General features: G+C 48.0%; 1 protein-coding gene across 1 annotated transcript; it reads right to left on the bottom strand.

The window, feature by feature from the left end:
- Window positions 1–885: 885 nt before the first annotated feature.
- Window positions 886–15,815, bottom strand: TNFSF4 (TNF superfamily member 4; the record flags this gene model as incomplete). The annotated part of the gene is made up of 4 exons (XM_079535848.1): window positions 886–1,241; window positions 3,311–3,353; window positions 7,431–7,684; window positions 15,761–15,815. 4 exons carry the CDS (start codon window positions 15,813–15,815, stop codon window positions 886–888), a joined length of 708 nt encoding a protein of 235 aa, XP_079391974.1.
- Window positions 15,816–24,694: the final 8,879 nt, after the last annotated feature.

Here is a 24,694-nt window from a genome sequence, read left to right as displayed (position 1 = left end):
TCATGGAAGTTGGGTTGTGAACCTCTATGTGGTGCATACCTTCATAGCAAGACTCTTCGGACCTATCCGGTCCTCCCTGAGGAGATGTGCAGACCTTCAGGTTCCACTTGGTCCGTCAGAGAGAAGTTACCAAGGGCCTTCATGCTTCTTCCCAATCTTCACGTACCTGGATCACTTTTGGGTTGAGCCATTCTCTGTGTGTGTTTTTGAGGGAGATTCTCCTTCTGACTAACACCTCTGAGACCTGGCATCAAGATGTAAACATCCTACCTGACACATGGCTCAGGATCAGTACTCTGCAGACAGCTGGGATGGCCTGCGAGCCTTCTCTCTCATAGCTGCTCCTACAGATCCCAAGGTAGCTGCAGGACCCTCCTGCAGTCCAGTTGAGTCCTGTTAGCTTCTTTTGGAAGCCCACCTTCCCTTTATGGCCTTTACCTGCCAGAGAGCATTTACCCAGTTCTCTGCAAAGGCAGTATCTTCCTGGCGTATCTTCCTGATTTAGCACTTTATTTTAGCAAATATACAGCGCGTTTGTATTATATACAGGTACTGCCAAGTGACTAGAGACACCCAGGGTTTCTCTGAATATGAATGAAGCTCGGATACATTTGTTTGGCTTTCATCTCTGTTGTCCTCAATGGCTTCACACACCCCTTTGTTGAGTGTTAGAAGGATACATCCTAGCTGCGTAGAGCTCCAAAGAGATGCGTGTGCTATATGAAGCCTGTTTGCATTGTGATTTATCTGCACCCCAGCTGAGGCTTTCCACAGCCCCAAGGAGGGAGTCTGCCTGTTCAAGTACAGCCTGGGGAACAAGCCTCCTACGTTCAAATGGATCAGTAGGAAAAGCTGTACTTTATGTGTTATGTTTCATGCCATCATCTATGAGTTGCAAAAAGTGGGATTTAGTAGAACAAGGCTAAATGTCAAATGCTGGATTGTGGCGTTCGAGCTGGTTGACAGGATGATGTTATTTTCAGCAAACAAGTAGAGTACTGTGATGAGATCTACCGCGTTGCTGCTGTTCTGGACATCTCGCTCCCAGAGGGGTGGGGCATTCTTGTTTTCTGTATTCTGCATCATCAGCTTCAGTGAGCCCTTCTCCAGGTCAGGAGAAAGAACACCCTTCAGGGACACCACGTAGAGGCCATCACAGGGGATCACGATGGAGCCATTTATGACAGGAATGGAGGTAAATTCAGCACTGAGATTCATGGCCACTCCTGCAATGCTTTGGCCTGGAACAGAAGAGAGAAAAGATGATCCCATTAAGACTAATATATTCTTGATAGAAGGCAGTTTTGTACAGACTACCTGCAGGTAGGGTGGAAAAACATAGGAAAGGAAGAGACTGAACTAGAGAATGGTGCAGACTGGAGCTAGGTTATCATCTGTGCTAGACATACTTGATGTGCAGTAAAAGTTTTCAAGTTCCCATTCCTGAGCATGCTGCACCTTTTGGACTGCAGCTCCAGTTTGTATGAATAATTTCCCCAGGTTTCTGTTTATATATTATTTATTTACTCTATTAATTAAGACATAGAAGTAAAGCATTCCAATGAGTTTAGGAAGTATGGATTCCTCAGAGAAACAGAAAATAAAAGCATCATATAAGAGGAGGGAAAAGTTATCCAAGCTGGAAGGAAGGGAAAAAGAGCTTTCTCTGGAGATGTGGGTAAAAAAAATTCCTGCCTTTGTTCTTGGATCCTTTTGAAGAAAGCAGGATGAAAGAGCAGTGTAGACAGAAACAGAAAGAATAAATGAACACGGAGCAGAATCTGGAGAAATTAAAACTTTTTTATGAAAGGTTTTCTCTGGGAATGATCAGTATCAATTCCCAGAGCTATGTTAGAAATGTTCTCCTGCTGTGCTGTGCACCACACAGGGGAGGCTGATGAGAAATCATCGTTATCAGGTCTCTGTCTGCACAACACAGCCCCGTTCTGCAGCGGGCAGACTTCCCAAGCTTTTTCTCTAACATGGCTTCCTGTTAGGTTAGACTGTCGGCTACCATTGTAATATTCACCAAATGCTCAAACAACGTTTTAATTGTGACTTGAAAATTTGAGTTGTTGCTCCTTTTGCTGAGGTGTGGCATGGGGCAAAGCATGCAAAGTACACGGTGCGCTGAGCGCTGCTGTTTCTGCCACCATGTGTATGCTCATTTTTCTCCAGGAAATCATTTGCATTTTTCATAAATCAGGAAATCATTTACTTGTTTCAGAAATACCCCAAGAGGGTACTGTGTGTGCTTAGTAAATTCTCAAAAACACATGTTTTCACAGAATCACAGAATGGCCGGGGTTGGAAAGGACCTCAAGGATCATGGAGCTCCAACCCCCCTGCCACATGCAGGGCCACCAACCTCCCCATTTCATACTAGACCAGGTTGCCCAGGGACCCCATCCAATCTGGCCTTGAACACCTCCAGGGATGGGGCATCCACAACCTCTCTGGGCAGCCTGTTCCAGCACCTCACCACTGCCGTGGTAAAGAACTTCCCCCTGACATCCAATCTAAATCTTCCCTGCCTCAACTTAAAACCATTTCCCCTCGTCCTGCAGTTATCAACCCTTTCAAAGAGTTGACTCCCCTCCTGTTTGTAGGCTCCCTTTAGGTACTGAAAGTCTGCAATGAGGTCACCCCACAGCCTTCTTTTCTCCAGGCTGAACAAGCCCAGCTCCCTCAGCCTGTCTTTGCAGGGGAGCTGCTCCAGTCCCCTGATCATCTTTGTGGCCTCCTCTGGACCCTCTCCAACAACTCTGTCTTTCTTGTACTGGGGCTCCAGACCTGCACACAGTACTCCAGATGGGGCATCACAAGAGCAGAGTAGAGAAAGCCAATCACCTTCCTGTCCCTGCAGGCCACCCCTCTTCTGATGGAGCCCAATATACCATTTGCTTTCTGAGCTGCAAGGGCACACTGCTGGCTCTGTTAAGTTTTTCATCCACCAAGACCCCCAGGTCCTTCTCTGCAGGGGCTACTCTCAAGGACTGCTCCTTCCAGTCTTTTTGTTTTGTCGTTTTGTTCTTTAATGGAATGAATGCTTGTTTTAGTATGTAAGTATGGACAGTAGAAAGCTGCTCCAATTTCTTGTGTTTCATCCCGTAGAGGAAAAGCTCATTGATTAGTTTTGTACATCGTGGCACTATTCCTCTTTCCTCTGCTCTCCTGGCCTTGTCCTCCACCAACAACACAGCACCAGGCACTTGGGCTACCAGAGCCTCCAGACACCATGGGGATCCATTTGGGAACTGGGACAAGTGCCCCAGAGCACCAGGAGACCCCTGGCTGGCTGCCCACCCACCTGTGTACCGGATGAAGGTCCACTTGACTTTGTCACTGTGAGGCTGAAAAAATAAGAAGAGAAAAAAATCTATGTTAATGCCCCTGGGTCCCATTGCTTCTGCCAGTTTTGCTTTCATTTCTGTTCTGGGAACAGGACGCTGCTAGCCAGCTGTGCACCTTGCTTGCTCATATTGGCATTATTATAAAGTAAAACTTTAGAGTAATTCCCAGACAATCCAACCTTCATCCAGCAGCTGAGCACACCAGGGACATATGGTCCTGCCTGGAAAAACATCCTGGTGAACGTGATCAAGGTAGACCAAGCAGGAAGGACCTTGGGGTGCAGAACCTCTCTGCATGGCTGCTTGAGTGCAACTGGCAGCTGGGGATGCCTGCCCACAGAGCTGGATGTGCCCTGTCTGTCACTCTCGTGCTGCAGGGCACCAAAAGGTGGCTCTGGCTTTGTAAGCTCAGAACAAGTGCTCTCGGTGCGTTCTCTGCACTCCGGGTCAGGCTGTCACAGGATGCAGTGCTCCCAGTGGCTCCCTTAGAAGTGCATTAAGGCATGTTTAAAATCGGTTTGCATTTTACATGTATAACAGAAAAAGTGTATGCAAATAGAGAAGTGGGCATTTTAATGATCAGATATGCAAAGCACCAAGCTGCTGCATTAGATTTTTTTAAAATCTGAACTTAACATCTCTAACACATCTCTCATCTTAACCACAGGAGGCCCAAATCTGCAGTGTCTTCACAACCACAATTCTTCAATATCATGCCTGACTTAAGAGTGACAGATTAAGCTGGCTGCTGTGTTTTTTTCTCTGCCTATGCTATGGGTTTTCAAAGATGTGTCAACACGCATCTGACCAGCTATCTTTTATATTTTTTACCCCATCTGTTACAGAAACAGCAGCAGTCTCCTCACTGTGAGCACGTAAATAGTATTGGAAGTAGCAGACTCGAGGGTGAGCACAGACAGACATGCTGACCCGTGGATCCAGTGCTGCACCCTGGAAGAAGCAAGAGGGCAGGGAAGGTGTTTAGAGTGGCAGCCTGCTGTGCTGTATGTGCTGAAGCGTGAAGAGGGTGCTGGCAGTGGGAAAGGTCTGCTCTGGCACCCTCTAGTGCTGTTACAGCTGATGTAGTGCTTGAGAGGCTGGATTCAACTACCAAAGACAAGCTTTTATTGTGTCATCGCTATCTGGTGCCAGATAGAACATTACTGATCCTATCCATCACTGTAGTGGCTTGAGGCTACACTTATTATATTTCTAGGTGCCCAAATGTACAAGCATCTCACCCTTTGACTCAAGCAGCTGAAATTTCCAGGTAGTTTCCCAACAAAATAGCTAAGTGCAGAACTGCTGAGCTTCTGAGGTCGTGCAACATCCAGTCCAGTCTGGCTGTCAGTGGATAGGGTCTGATAAAACACGTGTTTGGGACGAGCTTGTGGCAATTCTAAAAAATCAGCCTCCCTGTCACTAAGGCTCTTTACATGTTTGGCATATCTTTGGTGAAGTCTTGAAGGACTTCATTATCAACTAACCTAATAAATTTTAGGTGACATGTGCACTGAAAGTGAGTTGTATGCCAGGATTATGACTATATCTTTCTCATCTACATTAAACCTCTGTAAAATTACTTCCCCTGCACCTTTTCCTGCTCTGTTCAAGCAAAACCATCTTGCAATAGGTCACTAGGAGCTGTTGAGCTGCCAGTGCCATTTATTTTGCCTGCATTCATCACTAGGGGGTTTCACACCCTCTGACTATACCTGCAAGCAGCCTGCCCTTGGTCTTTCCCAGCTGGCTCAGCAGAAGGAGGTAATTTCAGCAGAGATGGGAAGTCACAAGCACTGCATATACACAAGTTACTATTGTTAATAGTTGCTCATTTGGAGGTCACAGCTGAGGCTTGCTCTCCTAGCCACATGGTGATACAAACCAGCTTGCTGTACATTTTTGTTAAGCATGTTCTGTTGTGCAGATTCTCTCATTCTTGAACATGTTTCGTAACATTATTTACACTGTGTTTTTGCTGAGTAGTCCAGTGGGATTTAGGGATTTGTGAGGACAATGGAAAGTAATCAAACATGGTCTTTCTATGAAAAAGCACAGCTACTATCTAACTATTACAATTAGCATGGCACTGTCCTGCTATGGAGCTTCCCAAGAGCAGGAACAGCCTCTTGGTCACTGCCAGGCCCCAGCTCTCTGGGCCTGCCACCCAGATGGTGCTGTGCCCTCTCTCCCAAGTCTGTCTCCCTGAACTGCCCCCAGAGTCAGGTCTGATTAGCACTGCTCCCTCTGCTTTCTTAAGGTGAGTCCATGGTTATCCTACAAAGCCCTGTAATTCTCATGCGATAAAAGCCCCCCAGGGTGTAGCCCATGAGACCTCTCCCACACAGCATGCCCTGTCAAACAGAGCACTTGGTGCTTAAAAAAGTGGGAACAGGTTTTGAGCTTGCACTTAGCAAGTGTTTAAAGCTGGAGGAGTCCTTCCTGATGACTCCCAGGGCCTCGGCTTTTCATCTGCAGCGGCTGCTGCTCCTTGAGTGCCCTGTTTCAGTCATTTCTATTGAGGAGGGAAACTCCAGGCCTGCATGTCCTTTCCTCATCAGCTTCTGTCTAGGATTTGTCAGGCTGACAGGCTGCGCTGCCATCTTTCTCAGGTGGCAGAAGACTCGAGTTTACATTTTTACAGAGCAGAGAACTCCTGAGAGTTGAGGGCTTGCAACCAGAGTGGGACCCTAGAGAGGTTTCTGTGTTTCATAGACTCATAGAATTGTTTGAGTTGGAAGGGATCTTTAAAGGTCATCAAGCTCCAATCCCCTGCACTGAACATACAGCTCCATTAGGCGCTGAGAGCCCCATCCAGCCTGACCTTTAATATTTCCAGGGATGGGGCATCCCCCTTTTCTCTGTGCAGCCTGTGCCTGAACCTCACTGCCCTTATCACCACCCTTATTCAAGCAGGGCACCACAGCTTCCCCATCTCCATTGGCTTTAAATGCAACTTCTCTCAAAAAAAAACCAACCAAACAAACAAAAAAACCCCAACATAGTAGAAGACTGAACTGAATGAAATGTGTTATCTCTTAGTGTTATCAGTGACATCACTGTAAAATTTAACAACTGCTGTGAGGTACAGGACAGTGAAATTTGCTCAGAGCATGAGTGTTTTCATTGCACCTAGCAAAGCACCTAGAACATCAGGCTGTCTCTCCCTTGCAGTGTCATATGCCTGGCTTGCTTCTCTGTCATGTCTAAGTGAGAGGACAGAATGAACTCTGGTAACATGAAGCACAACACACTTCAAAGTAATCACTGGTCCTGGAGAAGATGTGGGAGGGGTAGCTGGTGCATAAGCAGCACTGAAATAGCAGTGAAATCTTGTTGATAATCCACTAGTCTGCAAACATGTGAAAGAGGAAAATGTACTTGCGGCAGGTTTACTAAAAGTTTACAAATCTCAAGCATCTCAGTTAGGCATATTGTCTGCAGTATGTAAATGAAACCCTCTGGTCTCATATTCAGCATCTTTCTCTCATGTAGACACACACAGGCTTGAACCGTCCTCTGCAAATACAGATGGCTGTTCCCAAAGCCCAGTGTGCATGCAGCCTGGGAGTACTGTAGGGTTTCCAGATTCTTGCTAGAGCTGTCACAGGCTAGCTTGCATTCTGACATATCTACCTGCATATATAGTGTATTTTAAAATTCAGGAGAAGTTTATAAGCTACCTGGTTTCTGGTCCTTCATTTTGCACTTAATAAAAGTAATTATCCACTCAGACAATCTCAATTAAAAGAGCATACACAAGTCACTGCAAGTCAGCTCACTAGCAGCTGATGAGGTGGTGGGGCTGGAGTCGTGGGGGGACAGACCTCTTCCAAGGGTGCTGCTGCACAGTACATTCCTGGAACCATCCCACTTCTTGACAGCTTGTCCCCCAGCCCTGTAGTTGGTGACACAGGGCACTATTGTGAGGACAAGAGGTATAAGAAATGTGTGAGAATTATTAGGAATGCATCAGAACCTTATGGCTAGAATAGGGATAAACCTTTGTCTTTGCTAACAAAACCCCATACTAAGTTCTACAGGCCAGAAGACAATGGGTTGAACAAGAGCTCTTACCGTCCAGAGTTGCAGAGAATCTGTACCAAGGTAAATCAAGCAGGCAAGCAGTAATATCCACTGAGTGGCTGCAGACACGAGGTACAGCGTGTTCCTCTTAGCCTGTCCTTTTTGCCAGCCCTTCCACTCATCATCACTCATGATGCCAGCAGGCTCCTTTTCACAGTCCTTCTGATCGTTGTGCTTTCTCAATTCCGTATCTGACTGTTCTTCCATCTCTGCCAGCAGGGCAGGGACGAGGAGCACAGGAGGGCCTGTGGAGCACAAAGCGGATGAGATAGGTGCTCCTGCCCCAGGAGCAGAAATGAAATGAACACGCTGCCTTCAGGAGAGGGTTTTATGTGCACAGAGGCAGGCAGGGGAACTTCTTTGTGACTAATCTGAATTTCCCCTTCCTTCTTTCTTTCTTTCTGTCTTTTCTTTATTCTTTTTTTTTTTTTTTTTTTTTTTTTTTTTTTTTTTTTTTTTTGTGAATGTGGGGGCTGGTTTGTTGCATCCCAGTTCAGTTTTGAGTAAGGGCCTTTGAATGTAGATGTGTTTATGTGTTTATGTCTTTCATAGTTTCAGCCGTGGATCTCTTGATATGTGATGTTTCCAATGGTAGCTAAGAGTTGGATGGACACTGATCTCTCTGAGCAGTCTTTTGACAGTAAAAGCTCTCATCTTTCTGTTCAGCTGCAGGTTGGGGGTTTACAGAGCACTGGCTGCCTGCCTGGTTTGTAGAGTATGATGCTGCTGAAATCTCTTTTCTGTAAAGAAGTAATTAATAGGAGGGAATATCAGACAAATGGAAGTCATGAAGAATTGGAGACAAAATATGTCCTTTCTCTTCACCTTTGTCTTCTACCTTTAAGGCCATGGGATGCTGCATGAAACTTATGAGAGAGAAAATGGAGAACTGCTCATGGAGCATCCCTGCACCCTGCCCCTACAAGTGGAGGGACAGCCCTGGGCCATCAGGCTTCCCTCCTGGAAGATCACTGCCTTTTGGGACGCTGAAAACTTGAAATGCAAATCCAGTTTTTCCTATCTGTCCAAGGGCCTGTATTACATGTTCCTCTGCCGCCTCTCCTCCCAACACTCCCCCTTTGCTTAGTCTTCTTGTGACACTCGCATGTGATGTGTGAGTTGATACATGTCAGTTGTCTGCAGCAAGGGCCATCTCCTGCGCGTGTTTTGGGTGACAAGATGCAAAGCCTCTTTGGAGGCAGTCCACCACTGCTTTCTGTCACTCTTTCAGACAGATTTTTTTTGTTGTAAATCAGCATATCGTGACTAGAGTCAGGTGCTACCTTCTCCCAGTGAGGATCAGGCCCATTGGGAGTGTTATAATACATTCATCTGTCAGGTATGAGCTGTCAGAAGTTTCCCTTCCCCAAAATGTTCTCTCTTAACTTGTCAACTTGTCACAAGGCACATGTCCTGACAAACATGTACTCTGCATGCAGAGAAAGCAAGAATAAAGTTTTTTTCATATGGTTTTTTTTCCATTTAAGCAAGGATATTTCTTATAAACGTGAATTGAACAAAGGATAGAGTGCAGCACTTGGGTGAGCAAACTTCTATGAGGACACACAGCTCCTCAGTACATTTATTCCTGAGAAATAAACTCAGTTGGCAAAAGCTGGTAGATTGAGTCAGGAATACACTGGTATTTGTCTTAAGAGCAGGCCAGAAGTCATGAAAACTTACTGAAAAAATGCTCAATTTTAAAATTTTCTGTTACTTCTTGGGTGCATGGGAATTCCTGTCCCACTTCTGCCAGCAGCTGCTCACTGGGGCATGCTCAAGCCCCACGCTGAACCCCAGCTCACCGAGAGGTCCGGGAACAGCCCTAACCCTCTTTCCTTGTCCCAGATATGACTGATGCCATGGTGAGGGGAAGTGATGCTGCCTCTGAGAAGCTCCCTCTGACCTAGATGGCATTGCTCCCAGCACTGAGCTCAGGTTTAGCCAAGACCTGAAGAGGAGCAAGGCAACACTCTGTGGTGCTGCAGAGGCCCATTGAAGCTGTGGGGACATGGAGAGGGAGGTTGTTTGTTCCTGCAAGTCTGCAACATCCTATCTCATCTACCTGCTTCCATGAAAGGTCCCCAGGAAACAGGCTCCATGTTTCCAGCCACGGTGTCCATCCATAACAGGCTTAGTGAAGAGATTTATTAATCTTAGTGTGTCTTCAGAATAGCTTTCCAGTGGGGAAAAAAATCTACCTCTGGGTCCTTCCCCATGACACTATTTTCAGCCAGCTGCAGCTCCTAGCCGTGGTGGCCAGGAAGATGGGCCAGGCTCTACTGATGCCACAGGAATGGCAAGACATGCTGAGAGTCTGTCTGGGCTGCAAACATCTGCACCTCCTTGTGCCCTGAGGTGCCTGCTTTGGGCACGGCACAGGGCAGGTGCCCATCACTCGCAGTCCCCATGGCAGAAGCAGGGAGGAGCACTGTGAGGCAGGCTTGTCCAAAACCTGTGCTCCTACCTGTAGCGAGAGCCATCAGCAAGGGGCTGCAGAGGCAATCAGCACAGATCTGGTATAGCCTGCCTGTGAGCCTGGCAGTGGTTCAGTGGGGAATCACTGAAAGAGAGAGTAATCTTTACACTACATCTGCCTTCCTGGAACAGTAGGCACTGCCATGTACCAGAGTAGCTCTGCCAGATGCAGCAGCCCGCTCTCTCCTATTGGCCCTCCAAGGAAGGAAACTGCTTCACAGTTGCTGCTTGGTTTCTACCCCATAATGCTCACATTCTGTTATGTGCCTTTGATCCAGACACAATGTCTCACTCATCTCCCTTCCCCACTTTGGATATTGCTCTGGTTTTGTTTCTAAAAGAATGTACCCTGAAAATGTGGGTGGAGGTTGTGCATATGTATGTCTGAAATTGCTCTGTCATTTCTGTACTCCCCCAGTGCAAGTGTTGCTTAGCCTGGGTTAATAACACAGGCGGCACTGAGGATCGAAAGCTGCATTTCAAGTAATGTATCTGGCATTGTGTCCGAAACAGGAAAGAGGACAGCTCATTCAGTACCATCATGAACAATGATGCACAAACTACCTTCCGCGGTTTTAATTGCCTTCATCTTGTCCGCCTGCCTTGCATATTGAAACCCAAGTGCATGCAGGGTTGGTGGTTTCAAGTACATGCTATGAGATCCCCTGCTTGCACTCCCACAGGAAATCTTCCTAGCTTCTGGTTTCTTTGTCATCCCAGTCATTTTCCAAAGAAATGCTTCCTGCTGGTACTGACAGCAAAATTATTCCTGCCAGAACTGATGGCTAAACCTTGGCTAACGCATATTGACCATGGTTGAGGCTCAGTCCTGCAGTGTCACCCCTCTACCAGATCTTGAAGCTGCTACCCATCAGCATCCCCATGCCATGAGGCTGCTATACTCCAGCCCGTGGGATGAAGCAAAGAGCATCCTCACCATAAACAGCAGCCCCTGGCCCATTGGGAGCATTGCACATATGTGAGGGCTCTTCTCCAAGGCCTGGGAGACCCTGCAGGCACCCTTCCCAATTCTGTTCCTATTTCCTGGGAAAGTACTCTTAGAACCCCAAAAGGAGGAAACTGGGGGTTACATGGGTCAGATGAACTTCTCAGAAGAATAGGAGAACAACTGATTGAACTGTTTATAAACATCTAGAAAGAAAAAGGAAATGAGAAGCAACCAGTGTGGGTTTCCAGGAACAAAAGATAAAGTTGTCTCGTGAGGGATAAGAAAGTCTCGGGCACAGGAGTAGCTGTAGGAATTTGTGGTGTCTTTGGTAAGAAGTCTGACTCTTTTTTGTTACACTGATGATTAAAGATCGGTATGAAATCACTGCTAGACAGAAGCAGAGCAAATTGAGTGATTACTGATGGTTTGGTGACAAAATGGAAGGACCTGTCCTAAATTCAGCACCTCTCTGCAGTTCCAGAGCTCCAAGTGTTTTGAACACAGTTGTCTGTGATCTAGGCAACACTGATGCTCCTTTTGAGGCAAGGTATCTCAGGCACTTTCTGGCTCTTCTCAGTAGTCTTTGGCTCTAATTTAAAGGGCTGGCATCTACTTGGAGTGCAGTGCTAGCAGAGATCTGCTGTTGCTCTCGTTGGTGCTATCAGGTAGTACAACTTATACCCAGTGCTGTCCTTTCATGTGCAGTTCCTTATTGTCCACCGACAGCTATCTTTACCTTGGGGGTCTTGGCTCATGCAATCTGATGAAGCAGAATAGCAGGAAAGAGCAACTGAAGACTCGTAGTTGTGCAAGAGTGTAGCAGAAATGCTAAGTCACAGCATGAAGCAGTGATTGAGCACCTGGTGGAAAGGCAGAGCCAACCCAGGGGAGTTCAGGTGCGTGCAATGAACCTGAGTGACCTGAAGGGCTGGAGCCAGGATCCGCACATTCGCAGACCTCATTTAAGGGCTGGCAGTGGAGGTGAGAGTATCTTGCTGGAGATCTGTGCTTACCTGAGACCTTCCAAAGGTAAGCAGTTTTTTTCTTTCTTTGTTTCTGCACCCACAGCTGCTGCATTTGGGTTTGTTCTCCTTTGCTGTAGGGTTCTGTCACTCTGCTATTATTGTTATTCTTTCAATCATGTTATAGCATTACAAAGAGAAAAAAGAAAAGCATAGGACAGGCAACATTTTCTTCCAGGTCTAGCTGCTCAGCATGTGCCTTATCTAGTGCTCTTTTAATGCTTTCAGGATTAATTGAACTGAGCCAGTCCTACTTATCAAGGTAAAAGCATTTAACCCCAGAATATTGTGCACTCCTGCTTCAGTGTCTTGCAACCATATGAACTATTTTCCATGCTTTGGTTTTGTTCTCATGTGACATTTTCATGCTCCTCACTTACAGCTACTCTTTGGCTGCTAATGCTCCAAGAATTTCTGTTAGCAGAGGCATTGGGCCAGGATGTTGTATGATTCAGACAGTTTTTGGCAGTGAAAAGCAGAGGAGGAAATTGTGGAAACGCTGTGAAATTCATGAATCAAATCCTGGGCATCTATGGCTTGATGCCATTAAGAGTGGAAAAGATCTCTAAGGTCATCAAGTCCAATCATCCAACCACCAATCCATGTCCCTCCATGCTGTATCTCTGTGGTTCTTGAATGCCTCCAGGGACAGTGACACCAATGCCTCACTTCAGAGCGCTGTGCCGGGATCTTTCCAAGTGAGTAGTGGGGTGAGTAGCATCACTGTAGCACCCCTGTGGTTCTACTGCTGCATGTAAACATGTTCCCCAGGACTGTCACAAGGGTTGTTGTAATCCCTTGGTGAGGAGAAGGCTCTTTTTCAAGAGGATGGTTGCATAAGCCCAATTCCAAGAACTGGCTGCGCTAAGCACAGAAAATCCAGGCAGGATTAGGGCTTCTGATAGTGCCAGCGGGTTTTCCCAACCCTTAGGGACTGTGGTGTGCCCAGCACAGGCCATACAGCATCTGCAGCAGAGCTACATGTTTAATGGCAACATGCTACAGCCGTGTCATGGTGCTGAGCTCCCAGTGGACCACAGTGCAGTCCTGTGCAGTCTCAGAGCTGGGGGAGGTCAGTGTCCCCTCACCATGAGCAATGGCATGTTACAGCAGAGCAGTGAGGTTTTAAGGCCAGCTGTACCACTTTTTTACTTTTTTTTTCTTTCTTTTTTTTTTTTTTTTTTTTTTTTTTTCCACCAGAAGAAACTTTCCGGGTTGACGGTGACCTTTTCCTTGAGCATTATCTCTTTCCAGTGAGCCCCTGTGGATTTTGCTACTGTCTCTGAGTGGACTTCACTCACCACGACTTCAACTGAGTGGGCAGGGGCTGAGTGTTTGCTCTGGCACCTCTGAAAGGTTGAGGTGAACTTAGTCATACCAGTTTTCCTTCCTGTTCCTCAGTAAGAAATCACGCCCATAGCATTAGATTGTAAAATAACAGGAGACAAAAGTCAAATAAATCTTTCAATATCTTTCTAGAGAAGAGAAACAATTGATGCCAATACTAATAAAGATAAAGCTTCCACTTAAAAACGCAGGTTCTCATGTAGAACTGCTGGGCTTGGCCAGTTTTCTCCCAGTGAAGCTTCCTGCAGGGTTGGACGCCCCAGGAAGGGATTTGCAGCCAATGATGCTCCATGTGCATCCCTGTCCTGGGAAGAGTTAAGGATGTGGCTTCTCTTGCTTATCTAGTGCTGTCTTCATCAGTCTGTCTGCTTCCCCTTATTATTCCTATGGGAGTTTTTTGTTTCTAAAACTCTCCCCTTGAAAGTTGCTGCTCCTGATTCTTCCAGTGGGGCTCTAATATTGCATTAAACAGTTGGAGAAGTGTAGGATGAATATTCCTGTCCCAGCTAAACCACTGGGAACACCCGTGTAGTGCTATTTCCTACTTCAAGACATGAGTCCATGTGTCTTTTCACAGCTATTTTATTGGGATCAGACAGCCAGCCTTTTCTAACCAGCATACATGTAATACCATTGTATGTGCCTCTCAAGATCATTATCCAGTAGTCATAGGACTTCAGGGACTAAGTCAAAACCAGGTGTCAACAGAATTATGTTGACCACATAATGCTATCTTCCTCACGTACATTATGAACTCTTTTCCCTTTTTTGTTTTCTAAGTATTGTTTTATCATTTTTAACAGTTATCAGATTAAACGTCTGCCAAAATTGTTTCCTTTGTAAACACTTCTGAAAGAGCTCTTGATTTTTTTTTTTTTTTTAATTATTTTTTTTTTAATTATTATTTTTTTTCCATCCACAAACAGTTACTTTTTTTTTTTTTTTTTTTTTTTCCATCTGGTCAGCTTAGCTCATAACTTCCCCCAGTTTATATTAGATCTGATGAACCATCTGGTGCCTATATTACTGTCTGGGACTGCCCTCTGTTTGCTCACACTGACCATCATCAGACAGCAGTCACTACTTTCTGGGCAACTACCACCTTCAGAGAGAAATTACCTTTCTTTGCCCTGAGAAGCACCTCATGCAGCCTGTCCTGCTGCTGCTGGCACATGGTGGGAGTGGGCACCAACCTTGCTCAGCCTCAGCAAGGCAGCACAACCTGCTCACTGGTGGCTTTCTCTTTTATTCTTCATTCCTTTTATTTATGAAAGATCCAATTGCCTAAATGCAGCTTGAATGGGTTGGGGAGTTTTTACCCCAACAATATCCCCATAAGGCATAATCTTTCACCTTTGGGACCGATGAAGTCTGAGCATCCAGATGTCACCCAAGATTTTAAAGCGTATCTCAAGCGAATTGCCCACTTGGTGTGATGTGAACCTCACAGGCAGAGCAGCCAGTATTTCTCAGGTGCCATATATCTCTTGCAGAACTACACAGTGAGCAGCCCCAATGCTGCACGTTGTGCTGGGCAGGACCCCAGCTGCTTGCAGGAACATCCCACAGCTGTGGTGCATGGAGCGCCCACAGCCATCACACAGCCATGCATTTTGGTATGCACGGGGCTCCCCAAATGACTGCATGCAGCCCCTCTGCACTGTGTGTTCGGAGGGCAGCGAGACAGCAGTGAGAGCCCCAAATGAGTAAGCCTGGCCTGAGGTTTTCTCTGTATTACGCACGGCAGCCCTCGCACTCCGACGGGCTTTAACAGGGGATGGCACTGTGGCTCCCAGCCCTCGTTCTGGGAGCCCACCTCATGGCTGTCACCCTTCAGCCCCCAAGCACACGGGCAGCCATAGGAGGGGTATGATGCTGCAAGACGCAAGCATGAGCTGGTACAAGCTGCCAGCCTTGTGCCATGGGTGTTTGCTGCTGACAGATGCTTCGCTTTCTCCCTCAACTGCTGCTTTCAGAGGTCCTTAAGTGAAATACAAACAGCTCTGCTAGGTTCTGGGGAGGGTTCTAAGGACATAAGAACACAGCAGGCTGTCAGGGCAGGTTCTAGGGCCTGCAGGGGCAGCTAAGAGGGAAGGGAGCAGCCACCTATGTTTGCTTACAGGAGCGCCTCTGGGAAAGCCTGCACTGAGCTTGCTTTGTGTTGGGGTTTGCCATATCCATCAGACCAAGAGAGATGAGGGTACTGCAGCACTGACATTCTAGCATTGGCACTGAGCACGCACACAGATGCTGTATGTGCATGCACAGCATGTGCATGTATAGATGTAGTATGTGTATACATGCAATTCATGTATATGTACACAGCCATGCAGCTCAGCACATGCACAATACCCAGTCACTTGCAAACAGCACAAATGGCCTCATCCTATTCCCCTTGCTGACAAATCAGCATGAAAGCCCACAAGCAGAATATATATATATATCTGTGCAATATAGATTCCTCCAGCCACTGCTGTGCCACACACAGTGTGTGCAGCCTATCCCCTGACTCCCACACCACTTACCACAGTCACCAGCCGGCCTGGCTTGCTGTGTGCTAGCACTTGCACACACCATCATGCATCCTGCACCCCAGTTCCTGCAGCTGCTAGGGTTCGATGCTCCCTCCATGTACTGCTGCTTCCGCTTCCTTACATGCTCTATGCTTTGAACAGAGCTCCTCACCTGGGAGACAGCTATAAAGAGAGCTCAGTCAGAAGACATGGTACAGCCAGAGCAGCACCCCAGTGCCCTTTTTGTCCTTTTTCCCTGTTTTTCCATGCTTGTTCCTCCCCAGACTGCACTGGTCCCTCCCTTTCTCCTTGTTCTTCCCACAGACATCCCACGATAAGCCCTACACGATCCCCAAAGGCTCTTCTTGGCATCCCATAGCAAGTCTGTGTGCCTTTGGGTAATCACGCCTTGTGTTTTCTGGACAGACAAGAGAGTGCTGCGCTCCTCGGGGCGGACGCAGGGGCCGTGGGGATATGTCAGAGTCTGATCCCAGCAGTACTCTGTTCTTCTCTGTCTGCTGCTTCTGGAACACACACACTGAACAATACATCCATTTTTTTTCAATAGCTGCAGCCTTCGGGATAGGCTCCTGCACCGATATTGAGCGGAAAGACCGTTGAGTATTTTTACCATGAGACCACAGGAACGGTGAGTTATGACTCTGGCATTTCATGACAACTTTTTCTTGGTAAATTATCCCCTTCTTGTGTAGTGCTCAGGGATTCTGTGCTTTTTTTAAGTCCATGTGATATTTTTAGACATTCTTTTAGTGCTCTAATTTTAGTAGCTTTTGCAACATATTACTCACTCTGCAAAAGGGAAGAGTTCACTCCCCTGAGTTCTTTCCCCTGCCAACACAAACTCTCCCACTAAGGCTGGAAGAGGAGAAGAGCCCACGATGTCTTCTTTCATAGCATTTCCTTCCCTTTGCCCCTGCTACCCAGAGCAGGGAAGGAGCTGTGTGTATTGTATTAACTGCTCTTTTATTAACAGCTGTCACAGCCACAAGAGCTGGGATGCGGTTGGGTCAGTGCAAAAAAAGCCAAATACACCAAGGTGATGCAGAACCCCTGACCTGTGGGCAGGAGCTAGGAGTTGGTTCATGCCCACTGTGCCAAGCCAATAAGCACACAGAGTCAGAATCCCATAGAGGTCCTTTATTCTTAGCAACCTGTGGTGCTGAGGCACGTGGATGTATTTCCTTTGAGATTTGAGGAGGAAAAGCATTTGCGCATGCCTTAACTTGCTTCAACTTGTCTGACCTGGGTATAGCACTCAGCAAAGTCCCTGCAGGGTTTGCCCATGACCGGGCTGCTTCTCCACCTCCCCAGCCTGTGCCTGCAGCTGTGCCATCTCCTCCAAACTTTGCCCAATGGAACCATCATCAGTGCTCCTTGCACTGGCCAGAGGAAGAGAAAGCAGACTGCAGCTTCAGGAGGGGGGGGGGGCCTGGCTGCCATGTCATGGGCATGGCTTGGAGCCAGCCCTGCCCTAGCCCTTTGCCCTGGCTTGCCCATCTGTTCAGGGCAGGAGCATCCCTCTGGGACAGGCACATGTTCTCCTTAGGGCAGCGCCAGTGACAACCACAGCGCAGGATGTCTCTCACTCACTGTCTCCCCATGACTCAACTAGGTCAACCAAAGGCAGGCGGCAGGCAAGCAAGGAGGCAGCTGTAGTGCAAGTGGGGCTTTCTCAGCTCTGATGGCTCTGGTTGATTTGGCATTTCTTCTGGCCCCAATTTGAAGATGGGAGTGATGGGAAGTCTGATCACACTTTGGTCTGCTCTTTCACACATCCTTAGGAGTTCCCTGTGTGACATATTTATGAACCATTATGAACCTGTGTGCCCAGCAGGCTGGTGCAGAGTCAGCATGGTGCAAGGGTTACCTCCAGCTGGTGTTCCCCTAGGTGGCATGGAGTGTGGAAGTACCCATGAGAGGTCTTGTTGTGTCCCAGATGCCATCACACCTCAGACAGCTCACACAGCACTTTACCAAGACATGGGCACAAGACACTCCCAGCCTTTTTTTGCTAATTCCCCTGCTTGTGTTTCTCCCAGCAGGATTGGCACCACAATAATAGTTATAATGGGTGAGTAGCATTTATGGTTATGCCTCATCAGTGACAACATTGCTGTCTAAAAAATCAGCGTAGGTCTGAATAGAGATGTTGGTTGCTGCCAGAAAATAAAGCCCCTGTGTTTTTATGGGACACCCACACCTGGCTGTTGTGATGCATCAGCCCTGCTTGGCAGGCATTGCTTTCCTATGGTAACATTGCAGTGAGTGGGTCCATTTTAAACCCATTGTCCCCAAGGCATTACATCAGGTCAGCAGGAGAGTTGGAACTGCTGCTTCTTGATCTGCTTTGCTTCCCAGTATTTGATATGTTGTTTGTTTGTTTGTTTGTTTTACTGCACTTATGCTGAGAAGCCAAAGTTTTTGTGGGGGGTGAGGGAAGGTAATTGGTGGTTGAACAAAAAAATTTTTAAAAATCCCAGAGAAGTTCAGCTGATAATGCAGTGGAGTCATCTGCGTAGTGCTAGGAGAGGGCGCAGTCATGTCTCTCCAGCCAGTGATATCATCAATACCACTATGACTTGTGCAGAATATAGGTTGGAAGAAACAGAATTGCCGGTGTTGGCTGGAAATGTTCAGGTGCAGTGTGTGTCTGCAGGCAGCTGCATGGCCAAACAGAAGCCTGAGTCACACAACAGTCCCTGGCTAAGAGCTGAACTTGGGTGCTAAAACTCCCCTAGCATGTCCAGAGAGCCGTGGCACTTTCTGGCACTCCTCCAGCTACCATTTTATCCAGCGAATGAGCAGTTGAAACAAACCTTGTCATTCCTAATCGCATCACCCACCTTTGGGAAGCCCTGGTCAAGGAAGGCAGGCAGGCTGCCTGCATCTTTTCACAGTCTCATATCCAGTCCTAGGCTGCTAAAGATTAGGATCCCATCCGCAGCTAGATTCTGATGCAGAGATGTGATCTGGCCACGGGGGAGGCAGCCGAGTGATGAGGTTGGCTTTCAGTCTCGCAGGCATGGGGAAGCTGCTGGAGGCACTTGCTGTCTGGGAAGCCAGCTCCTCTGCAGCAGGTGGCTGCAGCAAGGAATTGTGTAAGCTCCCAGGAGAGCAGCGTTGCTCGCTGGTGCTTATAGTTGTGGTTACTCAGCACCGTCACATGCCCTGGTTGGTGTTGAATCCAAGAGAAATGAGTTTGTTTGTCTTGGGTCTCCTGTGGGTTCTTGCATTATGAATTCCTTTGAGTTACTGGATCTTGACTTTCTCTGAGACTAGTGCTCTCATTTACTGCATGCAAGGTCCAAGAGAGGATAAACTACAGGACATGATCATGGGGAGCAGCAGCAGTAGGATGGTGATGGCTCTGTCATGCATCAACTTGATAAGGTCAGCCACATCGTCCACATGAAGAGCAGCCAAGGTGCTCAAGGTGCAGCTGAGGTAACAGCTCCTTCCCTCACAGTCCCCATGCTCCTGAAAGCAGTACTGTGTTCCCATACAAACTGTAACAATTTGGATGTTTTGAAAGGTCCTTGCCAGTGGTGAGGGACTCCAGACACACTGCTGTGTTGCAGTACTGCTTCCTGTTAGGCTTGCATGTGATTTTCTTTTCTTTAGTGCTTCACCAAGATTCTACTACCCCACTGTGAAGCACATCTCATCTGTGCAGCTGTCTTTGGGAAAAGGGCTATTAACCTCCTGTATTATTTAAAAAAAAAAAAAAGAGATCTGCAAGCACAGTATCTGTAATGCACAGCACAGGGGTGTGAGATGGTGTTGTGGGTTCGAGCCTGTTCTCACCATTAACCTGTCTTCTCAGGTCTGTGCCAGCACTGGGGTATGCCCCCTGCCCTTGATGTCCCCAGCCCTAACCCTGCCACTGCTACCAGCTTCACGCCTGTGACGCCAATGGTTGTGACAGCAGGAAAGATGATCTCCTCCAGTCATCTGGCCTGCAGCCACGTCATCTCTTCATCAGCCTTTGGGGAGTGCTTCCCACCCTGCACATGGCTGGAGGCCGGTGTCCCTGGCCGGGGGCTGCTGCCTTGGGTCTCTGCCCCCGGTGCTCTGACTCTGTGTGATTCTGTGACTCACCAAGATGAGTCTGAAACAAAGAGCTCTCGTAAAATCTACAGGAAGATGTATGCGAAGATAGAGATCTCATTTACCGAGACACCACCAACTCCTCACTGGAACCAGCAAATGAAAAAGTAGCACTCTTGTGCCCAGCAAAACCCCAGACCTGCTTACCGGGTAAACTCTGAGCCGGGTAGGAGTAGGGCACAGCAGAGACATGAAGCAGTGAGCTTCAGGCTAGTGATCCCAGGAGAGAATTGGACGTGAGATGAGGTACTTCAAAAATAGAAAACTCACGTCTGAAATGAGCAGAAAAACCACAGATAGGGACAGGGTGAAGATGTGGCTAAACTGCTGAGGAATTCCCCCCATGGAGTGCACCACGCATCACCGTTAGCTGCTGCCTCCCAGCCCCACACGGCCACCATGGAGCCAGGGGGAGGCTTGGGGGGATTTCTGCAGGGACTGGAGCAGCACATGGGGCAGCACATAGGGAAGCAGAGCCTCATGCAGCAACCCCAACTCACAGCTCCATTTCTCCAGACTGTAAATGAGCCAGAGTACAGCATGCACCTGCTTCAGCCGCGCAGGGCAGGTGGCACTGCTATCATGCCCTGACATGCCTTAGACATGCCTCCATGCTCTGCTATCTGAAAGGGATCCTTAGCTTTCTTCTCTCCCTGGTTTCAGTTTTGAAAGCAGCAGCAGCTCCATACCACAGATGTGGCAGGAGATGCTCCTACAGTCCCCTCAGTGCCCGGGCGAGAGGTCAGCCTGGTCCACAACTTCAGCCCAAGGCAGAGGGCAGTGTGAGGCTGAGGCCACACTTCCAGAGGGACTGGATGGTTGTTTTGAGAAAACACTGGGAAAGGGCTCATTCCAGCCCCTGCTGCAGTGCAGGCTCTGAGGGGCATCCACTGTTTTTTTTTTCTCTACAGTTGTCATTGTCGGAAACCATTAAGGAATGAGCCAGCAAAGGCCCGGAAAGATTCCATGAGTAATAATCTTGGAGCTTTGCCCAGCCTTAATAACAGAATAACAAATGACAACATGAATAAAGGGAGAGCAGGCTGTGCACCAAGAGGTCTCCAGTGGCTGCAGGATCTATGAAGTAAGTCCGTGCTTTTGGTTGAGACCATTTCTGAGACTGTGATGGACAGAGGGGTTGGGGTACCAGGAGCACACCCTTATTGCAATGCCAGCAGAGGCACCCCTAGAGCCATGCACTAGCCATGGCTCTCTGGTGCTGCCCTTGCACCTCAGGGCTGATCTGGAGGTGCCTGCAGTGCCCACAGCCCTGCAGAGCTCAGCTGAGGCCAAGCCTGAATCCAGCCCCACAGGGAGCTGTGGGAGAAGGCATGGGCTCACACAGGGAGCTTCAGAAAAGGGAAACTTCATGTTATTCCACAGCACATGCAGACACACGGCTGTGGTTAAGCACCAGCTCTGAGGTATTGCTCATTTGCATCTTGTGCTACCTCAGGCGCTTTGATGTCTCACGTGAGGTTCTGGTGCCCGGGCTGCCTGGAGCTCCCGCACAGCCCAGCAGCATGGCTGTGCCTGTGCTGCCCTCCAGGCCACCTGTGTGGCTCTGTGCCCTGTTCCATCCCCATCCCTGCAGCAGCAAGTTGCACCAGCAGCAGCACAACACCCAACGGCCTCAGTACCGCTTCCCCACTGCCAGCAAGGGATCCAGGATCAGGTGGGTGCCTGTGTCCCCTCAGGCACAGGGAAGGATGCTCCTGCCTCAGCTTATACCTTTGTGTTACTGCTGTTAGGTGAGGCACACCCCTGTGTGATCCTTGTCAGAAAAGGGCCACTCTATCTCCAGAGCTTTTTGGTGCTCGCCATCATGTATGGGCCACTCAGACCTGGAGGAGCCAGAGGGCTCCTGTTCAATGACAGACAGCAGCACAGGAGGGAAGATAGCATTCTGTATGTGGCACACCATCTTGCTCTCTTCAAAAGTATGAATCCATCCACCAAGCCCGTGGAGGCTGGGACTGCCCCACTGGGGTTAGTCAGTCCACAGAACCACAGTAGGAATCAGCTGGGCTGAGCAACAGAACACAGTGCCTTCAGCATGACAGGGCTCTCTGTGTGTGTCTGTATTCATGCCTATACAAAGGTGTTTGTCTTTTCCTCTTCTGTTTTTTTCTAACCATGGGTGTCCTGAAGTCTAAAATAATGCAAACTGTCCCTATTATTGCCCAAGTGGAGTGAGGACAGCGCATACATGTACCTCCCTATGCTGTTTTTTTCTTGACAGCTTCAGGAACACAGTATTAGGAACCTGCAGCACCCCACACTGCACAACCCTACTTCCACACACAGGTGAAGGGGACTGCAATATTATCACCCACTCATTCAATCCCTTCTCCCTCTCCGATGCTTTGCTGTCTTCCTTTGGGAACAAGGATGCTGAAGATAGCAGGACTACACCAGCTGTTTTGGAAACAGGATGCTCTGCTTGAGCGTCAGCAGTGCTGCCTTTGCAGCAGGCAGGAGTGAAACTGAGAAACCCAAAGCAAAGGGATAATGCAGCTGCTGTGTGAACAGCTCCAGGATGCTGAGCTCAGCTATAAGTGGGGGTGTGGGGACAGGCAGTGGCACATCCTTGCCCTTCAAATGCAGGCCAGGAAAGGAAACCATATCTCAGCAAGGCACCTCGCACAGGGAACAGGCTGCTCCATGGGGCACTGCACTGCTGTGGGGCAGGAACAGGGCCAGCCACAGGAGGGATGCACACAGCTGCAACACAGGAGAAAACTAGAGGTGAGGTGCTGACAGAGGCAGCCCAGAAGAGGTGGAGGTGCCCAAGACTAGGCTGGATGGGGCCCTGGACAGCCTGATATGGTGGGAGCAGCCAGCTCACGGCAGGGGGTTGGAACAGGGTGAGCATTAAAGTCCCTTCTAACCAAAACCATTCTGCGATCCTATAAAAGCCTACTTAAGCCCAAAAGACTTGTATCTGAACATCAACCCTGTATGTTTTAAGTGGATGAGGATGGAGAGAAAGCTGGTGGGTGAGCATTAGTCTGAAACCAAAACTTAATCTGTGACACGCTTTAAAAACAAACAAATATGACAACTTGAAACAATCTTCTGGTGAATATTTTGGAGAAAGCGAGGGCAGAGGTAAATATAAAGCAGGCTGATCTGCCTTGTGATTTCTTTCTGGTGGGAAAATAGCATTTCTAATAAGAAATGAAAGTTTCAGTGGAAAACGTCTGAAATGTTGCTTTTCCCTAAAGCAACATGAGAGTATCTGCTACCATCAGCACTTCACACTGAGAAACAAGTCCATAGTTCACAGCAACACCTACTCCCTGCTGGCTTTGCTAAATGCTGGCTGGAAGATCCACTCCTGAGGCAGACACCAAGCACCCTGGGAGACTGCTGTTGTCCAGCAGACAAATGGAAAGCCCTCAAGCAGGCTTATCTACCATCAGCTGCAGCAAGGTGAAGGTGCCGGGAAGAATCCTCAGACAGGGCCAAGCCACCATGTAGGATGTAACAGTACCTTACTGCATGGCACATGGCAGGAGGCATAAGGAAGAATGAGGAAAAAAGGCCACAGCTCATACTTAGATAGGAACATGGCTGCAGCACTCTAGAGCAAGGACTGAAGGTCACCGTAGGGCTGATAAAGGTTTTGGGTTGTTCCATGGCACAACCAGCAACCTTTCCTGTAGGCAAAGGTGGCCCCAGCTCCCCTTCTCTTTCTGCTTATCGAAGTGGAGTTTCAGAAGTGGCATGTCATTGCACAGAAACAGATATCTGATTCCGGGCACTTTTAAATGCAACAAAGACATAGAAAAACCCACCAACAGGAAACTGGTTTCAGCAATTCAAATGGAAACAATGCTTTAATAATAGCTAGCCCTTTTATAACGTACAGCAGTCAAGGCAGTCACTGAGCTGACACTTGTCCTCTTCAGCGATGATCCCTGCAGCACCACTCAGACACCAGGCCAGAGGTGGCCAGGTGAGCCCTCGAGCACCTTCCTGGCCATCCAGCAAAGGAAAGGGCAGGGTGGAGGGCAATGCCTTCTAATTGTTTCAACATGCTGTACCCCTGCTGTCACAGGAAGGCCAGTGCTTCAACAAGAGACCCAGGGGCTCTTGTTGTACCACTGACACATAAACCCTTTTAGCTTACATGGCCCTCAGCTAGAACAAGCACAGGCCTCTAACACTTAACATGAGCGTCTCAGTCTATGAGTGTGAAAACCCCATCAGCCAGATGCTATCTAGAGACAAATTCATTTCCCAGCAATAAATTAATCAAAATACTGTAAAAGAGAACTTCACTTGCATGAAGCATTTCTCACTGAAAAGATTATTCTTACAGTTAGATTCATACACTTAAAACTCAATTCAGCCTGTTGTGAACTAGAAAAAAGGAAACCATCCAATTAGAACCTTTGACTGCAACCAAACTCAGTCCCAGGACTGCAGGTAAGTTACAGAGGCTGCTCAGGGGTGGCCAGCAGAAAGCTGCACCTTGCTCCTGACAAATAGCCTCACCTGGAGCACGAGGGATGCATAGACACACCACACAACTCCTCAAAAGATGCAAAGTCTTGAAGGTAACTGGCTTGCACTGCTCTCTCAACATGAACTAAGATCTCCTTGTGTCTCCCTGCCAAGGGACTGTGTTTGGACACAAGAGATGTGAGTTTCTTGCAACCTTCTTGCAGCTGTGCAAGTAAGGTGGGGATTACCAAGTAAACAACATTGCCTTGAGCCTGTGTTTGTCTCAAGGTTTGCTAAATATTGGCCTTCTCAGACAGGATGGGTGCATTTACCTGATCCAGTCCAGCTTCCCTGTCCCAGGAGGAG

This window comes from Tetrao urogallus (genome assembly GCF_951394365.1).
Source record: "Tetrao urogallus genome assembly, chromosome: 5".
NCBI lineage: Eukaryota > Metazoa > Chordata > Aves > Galliformes > Phasianidae > Tetrao > Tetrao urogallus.
The sequence above is the reverse complement of the archived record's forward strand: the minus strand, read 5'-3'. Positions and strand labels throughout refer to the sequence as shown.